Below are 6,894 nucleotides of genomic sequence, written 5' to 3' on the forward strand. Positions count from 1 at the left end.
GGGGTGGGTGGGTGGGGGTGGGGGCGGGGGGAGAAAGGCCCGGTCAGCTGAAGCGCAAACTGCCCCAAGCAGCAGCTCACCCTCTCTCCGCGCCTCACGTGCCAGTTGCTGCCCGGTGTCCCCCCCACCCCCCTCCACCCACAGGGCACAAAACTCAACACCAGGAGACCCAGCTTAACAGAGTCAGATGGCAAAGACAGTGCCCCGTGCTATGAGTGGATCCACTCCAGTGTACACGCTAGCAAACTGGTGACCTTTACGACACTCCAGCCTAGACTTAAAGGGAAAATAAACCCTGGAAAACTTGTCTATCAACAATACTCTCCAGCCTTATCACCCATGGAAGATTTATCTAAGAAAGAGCTATTTACGTAATTGTGAACAAAAGGAAACTATGGCTCAGAAAAGCAAAGAGCCTGCCTCAGATGACTCCTGGTACCCAGCAGATGTTAGGAAAAGACCCCTTGTTTAGCCCCCAATTTTATGTTCTAGGCCAATGCAAAGAATGTACACACTTCATTGGTGGGTGGTACAGACAGGAGATAAATGCGTTAACATCTATTGTAATAATTATTATTACTTCAATAAGTCAAACATTTTATTTTATTTTAATTTATTTTTTTGGCCGCACTGTATGGCTTATGGGATTCTTAGTTCCCCGACCAGAGATCGAATCCGGACCCTCAGCAGTGGAAGCACAGAGTCCTAACCACTGGATCGCCAGGGAATTCCTCCAAACATGTACTTTTAAAAAGTATTTTAAGGGACTTCCCTGGTGGTGCAGTGGTTGGGACTCCAAGCTCCCAATGCAGGGGACCCAGGTTCCATCCCTGGTCAGGGAACTAGATCTCACACACATGCCGCAACTGAGAGTTTGCATGCTACAACTAAGGAGCCCACATGCTGCAACTAAGGAGCCTGCCTGCCACAACTAAGACCTGGGGCAACCAAATAAATTTAAATAAATCAATAAATATTTTTTTTAAAAGGGTATTTTAAGATCTTTTAAATCCAGATGCATTTTATGATGAATGGCATCTCTGCACTATATCACAGCTTAATTGGCAACAATTGGCAGCACTTTATTTTTCTTAACAATGTATAAAATAGTGGTACAAAATCTTAGATTAGATGAAATAGGAATTTATTTTAAGGTGAATTAGCAAAAACTAGAACTATTATATCCCATGAAAGCATCATTTCAGACAGAACGCTTAGGACAAGAAGGCTAAAACAGGTAATCCAGTATGTGCAGCACTGCATTCTTTTCAGCAAAAGATCATAAAATTACTTCTGAGGACACTCAGATCCGGCAAAAACTGTGAAAATGTTACACTAGTCAATTCTGCTAACGTTTTTTACTTTATTAAATATCTTTTAAAATATTTATTTATTTATTTATTTGGCTGCGTTGGGTCTTAGTTGCAGCACACGGGATCTTTGTTGCCTTGTGCGGGATCTTCGCTGCAGCATGTGAACTCTTAGCTGCGGCATGCATGTGGGACCTAGTTCCCTGACCAGGTATCGAACCCAGGCCCCCTGCATTGGGAGCACAGAGTCTTAGCCACTGGACCACCAGCGAGGTCCCGTAATGCTTGTTTTTAAAATGAAAATCTGTTCCAATGTGATTGATCTATTATTTTTTTAGAACATAATGCAAATGTTGCCTTTGCTGACATACGGTTTTGTCTGTGAGAAACACAAAGTGAACACAGAAAACTGCACCCTGCTGAGCTGAGCCTTGTCAGAGTTGCGCACAAAATACACGCAGCTCAAACACTGATGGCTACCTCGGCCCACTGCATATTATCCTCCCAAGTTGTGTTCTGCTCTTACTTCGCATTTGTAAACTTTTCTCTATATTAAAAAAACTATTCATTCAACATCTGAAACATGTCTAAGCTTCCTAGCTCAAACACGCTAAGCAGTGCATGCAAACAGAAAACTTGTAAGTCTTGACGAGAAGCTTGAAATAATAATAAAGCGTCTTGAAAGCAAGAAGAGAACATGTGATATCTCCTGAGCAACAGACATAAAGGATCCACAACAGTAACAGGGCTGGGAAAAAAGGCACATCCACGGCTGGAACAATTGCAAGAAGTGTTATAAAGTCAATACCAGCCAGGTCTGAAGGAATAGAAGCAATGGAAAGATTTAGTATATGGACTGAAAGCCGGACAGTAAAAAAACTAAAAAACTGGAAGCTTTCTCACAAAGAGAATGCCCTCTCTATACACAAAGACCACAAAACCACCACAGAGGTGGCTCCTCTTAGCGCTAGTAATGGCTGTTTTGGTGGCCTCAAACACTGCTGCAATTTCCAGAGCTCTCAGCTGTTGGGAGAAGACACGAGCACAGATGAAGATGCTGCTAAGGAATTTCCACCAGTGATATGGAAGTTAATTGGAGGAGGCCATACATTGCACCAAAATGTTCAGTTCTGATTGAATACGTATCTGTTATAAAGGCACACCTCGAAGGAACAACATTTCAAAGGCAGAAGAACATGCCCCAGGATTTAAGACTGCAAAAGATGATAATTTTGCAGAATCTTCCTTCTACCACTGCACAACAACACAAGCTGCAACTCTTCCGACACTCACTTCCACAAGTCAGTTTCAGGTCTTTCTAAGGTAAAGTGCCATATTTATTGTAATATCTATGTACTTCTTAACCACTTAATGCATGGAACGATAGTACTGTTTTTACTAGATTCCTATTTTCTTTTTGCTTTACTGTGTCACTGACAAAATTTTTAAGTGTTGTCCCCTTAGTCCCACATTTCCCGTAAGTCCTATGGTTCTCACAGTGCAATTTTGCATAGTGTGGTGATTTTTAGGAATGCATGTCATGTTACAGCCAAACTGACTGTATTTTGTGAAGCAACTGTCTTAGTTTCCTACTCTCTAAATCTGTGCGTACAGAAGCTGCCTATCTAAAAGCAAAGAGGACAAACCCTGCCCTGAATCCTTTTGGACCCAGGCATGAGAAGTGTGACTTGCCGGTGGTGGATGTCATTCAAGCCTTTGCAGGAATCCACTGTGATGATGGTGTAAGAATACAGGCAGTCTCCTCCCGCCGGGGGCTCCCAGCAGTCAAAGAGCCCGGCCATTGTCAGCGGCCTCCAGTTGTCCCAGACTTTCTCCCAGTCCTCAGGGCCATCTGCAGCACCCATGCTCTCTGACTGGAAGCAAAATCCATGGTAGATTAGATACTCAGCAGCCGCCTTCCCCCCTGCAGGTTGGGTACTATTACAGTCTTGAGAGCACGGCAATCATTTTAGAAGTAATTCAGCCCATGCCTTTAGCATGGGTCCTCTTGATCCACTGTTGCGGAAGGAAAGAGGCTTGGTGGCAGATACTCACTGAAGCAATAGATTTATGGCTCCTTAATGCTTTCACAATACAGTTTAACACCTTCAGTGGATATTACAGCCTTCCGTGATCTGGATCATGATTCTGGCTTTCAATTACAATGTTAACTTGAATTAAGCCCAGCTATTTCTAAATGATGCTCTCATGCAATTTCATGCCCCTGTATCTCGCAGAAGCAACTTTCCTCTGCCCCAAAGGTCTTTCCTTCCCTTTTTCATCATGCCAACTCCTACTTGCCATTTAAGATTCAGTTCAAGGCCTAGAATACAGAAAGCTGGAAAGTGTCACCTCCACCCTAACAAAAAAAAAGGTAGAGGGCTTCCCTGGTGGCACAGTGGTTGAGAGTCCGCCTGCTGATGCAAGGGACACGGGTTCGTGCCCCGGTCCGGGAGGATCCCACATGCCGCGGAGCGGCTGGGCCCGTGAGCCATGGCCGCTGAGCCTGCGCGTCCGGAGCCTGTGCTCCGCAAAGGGAGAGGCCACAACAGTGAGAGGCCCACGTACCGCAAAAAAAAAAAAAAAAAAAGGTAGAGAATCTAAATAACCGTAACTTAAACTCATCAGAGAACTGAGGTCACAGGGCAACCAATTAGCCTGAACTTTATGGAAAGACAGGGTCATCCAAGAGGAGATGAGACACCAGTACTGGCTTCCCAGTGGTAACAGAAGGAAAACAAGGCCTCCTTCATACAGCAGGTAATAATTCAGATAAAATTAACAAATTGCTCGATGCAGAGTGTGGGCTAGCCTGAGGGCACAGAACCCCTGGGGGCTGCAGACACCAGGGAAGTTTGCCTCAGCTTGCAGACCACCCTCCGCAGGTGCTCACGAGAGAGACTGGGGGCAGGAGACTGGAGAAAGCTTCCTTGCCAATGCGTGCCAGACAAGGGGAGCTCTTTTGCCTCAGGGATGGTGAGAAGCCTTAGCTGGTCACTTCTCCTCTAAGGAACAAAAAGCTTAAGGGGCCAGGGTAAAAGTGATAAATCCTATTGCTCCTAAGATACAGGTAAAGACCCCCTGAGGCTGGAAAAGGGCAAAAGAAAAAACCCTCTGTGCCCCTGGAGAAGCAGGATCACTGAGAAAGTCTGAGCCTGAGAGCCGGGGACACAGTTCTGCTTCAGCCTGAGACTGAACCAAGGCCATGGAGAGCTCTCTCCACCTCCCTGTACACCAGATGACAAGCAACAGCAGTCTACTTCTGGGGGAGGGGCAAGAGAACGGAGAGATCCTCTCAAAGGCACAAGGCTCAAAGGGAACTAACAAGAGCTGCAGGGAGCAGGGCTATTGTGAAAAACCCTCTGGAAAACCAACCCTTAACCTGAACACAAGGTGACAGCAGAGAAATATTTAAAGCCTGTGACGCACAACAAAACCAAACCCAGTTCAGCTCCGGACAAGATCAACTCAACCTGGGACATTAATGGCCTAATAAAAGAATAAACAGGGACTTCTCTGAGGGCGCAGTTTAACAATCCGCCTGACATTGCAGGCAACATGGGTTCGATCCCTGGTCTGGGAAGATCCCACATACAGCAGACCAACTAAGCCCGTGCACCACAACTACTGAGCCACAACTACTGAAGCCCACGCGCCTAGAGCCCATGCTCCGCAACAAGAGAAGCCACCACAATGAGAAGCCCACGCACCGCAAGGAAGAGTAGCCCCCACTCGCCACAACTAGAGAAAGCCCGCGCGCAGCAACAAAGACTCAATACAGCCAAAACAAACAAACAAAAAAGAATAAACATATCCATTTCCAGATATAAATATTATTGATCTCAGTCTCTGTCCTATCTACTATGTCTGGCAATCAATAAAAAATTATAAGACATACAAAAAGCCAAAAATAACCAATGAACTGCCAAGATATATACAAATCAACAGGACCAGACTCAAGAGATTACAATTCCCAAATGCTGAACTATCGGACAGGAATTTAAGTGTAATTACTATATATATATATATTAGCTATGTATTACGTATGTATATATAATAGCTCTTATAGAAAAGGTAGACAACATGCATGAACAGGCAGATAAGCAATTTCAGTGAAATAAGAAAGAAGAGGGAACTTAAAAACAGGTCAATAATCACTCAAACTGAAACACAGAGAAAAAAGAATGAAATATACAGAAGAGGACATCCAAAAACTATGGGACAATATCAAACTAACACATATATAATTAGAATGTCAGAAAGAGAAGAGAAAATGGGGCAGAAGAAATAGTTGAATAGATAATGGCTGAGAAATTTCAAAAAAATAGGAAAGACATCAAACCAAAAATCCAAGAAGCTCAGAGACCATACCAAACACACACAGACAGACACAGATACACAGCTGATGGTACCTTTTCTGTTTTGATTTGGGGGAAGTAGATGAAGTAGGGCTGCGTCCTGTTTGCTCCCCGACATCGCTGCCACTCATAGAAACCATCTGCTAAAACAACACAGCGCCTCCCCTTTCCCAGAGGCACCTGAGGGAAAACATGAGCAAGATATGGTCTTAGTGACAGAAACACGTTTCACAGACTTAAAAATCTCAGATCTGCCAATGTGTGACCTCTGAGCAGTTAATTCCTCTGTATGTCACATTTCTTATGTATAAAGTCACACTTACACAGATGTTGAAAAGATTAAATAATGTACATAGCAAGAAACAGGCACTGTGGTAGCTAGTCTCCAAAGCTGGCCCCACAGAGAACCACGCCTACCAATATTCACATGCTATGTAGTCCCCTCCCTCAGTGATGTCAGGCTGCCTCTGTATGACCAATAGAATGCGGCAGAAGTGACGCTGTTATGATTTCCAAGCAAGGTCACAAAGCCCTGCAACTCCTGCCCTGCTCTCTTGGATGGTGAACTCTGGGTAAGCCAGATGCCATGTGAGATGCCTGACCACCTTGACACCCCCTAGCAGGCACATGGAAAGGCCTGCAGTTGTTCTACTCATCCCAGCTGAGGTGTCACACATGTGGGTTAAGAAGTGACCTGGGACATCCAGCTGTCATCTGATTAGAACTACATGAGAACCTCTGGCTGAGTAAAAACTGTCTAGTTGAGCCCAGGAAGCCCATGGTTTATTATGAGAAATAATAAACTGTTGTCTTGGCATGCTTTGTCACACAGTAATAAACAGAACAAGACTCTACATTAATAACTGGGAACACACTTTGGAACTATTTCTCAGGTACATAAGGCACTAATGGTTCTGTGAGATAAAGTAACGAATATGTGCCTTTTCCCTAGACAAGCTACCCACCTTAAAGGACCGCTTCTCCATTATGGTGTCACTACGACAGTTGCTAGTGTTGAACTGCAGCTTGGAAGGATCAGCTTCTTTAAACCAAGATGGGACCAAGCCCCACCGCATGGGAGCAATGATACGCTCAGATGAGTCTGCGCCCTGCCACGAAAAAGGTTAAGATCCAGTGAGGAGATCATAATGAAATTTAGAAAACCTAATTCAGTACATGCATTACATTACTACTAGTATCAAAATACAAAGAGGATATTAATAGGG

The 6,894-nt window shown here is 44.5% G+C and overlaps 1 protein-coding gene across 1 annotated transcript in view; it reads right to left on the minus strand.

Moving 5' to 3' along the window:
- HMCES (5-hydroxymethylcytosine binding, ES cell specific) overlaps positions 1-6,894 on the minus strand; it is a 15,203-nt gene that overhangs the window by 1,988 nt on the left and 6,321 nt on the right. The window contains exons 2-4 of the mRNA XM_007465279.1: positions 6,634-6,777; positions 5,723-5,848; positions 3,003-3,184 (exon numbers count right to left, since the gene is read on the minus strand). Of these exons, the coding sequence (XP_007465341.1) occupies positions 3,003-3,184; positions 5,723-5,848; positions 6,634-6,777 (452 nt within the window). The remainder of the gene's footprint in view (positions 1-3,002; positions 3,185-5,722; positions 5,849-6,633; positions 6,778-6,894) is intronic.

This window comes from Lipotes vexillifer, unplaced genomic scaffold (genome assembly GCF_000442215.2).
Source record: "Lipotes vexillifer unplaced genomic scaffold, Lipotes_vexillifer_v1.1 scaffold1115, whole genome shotgun sequence".
NCBI classification, from domain to species: Eukaryota; Metazoa; Chordata; class Mammalia; order Artiodactyla; family Lipotidae; genus Lipotes; species Lipotes vexillifer.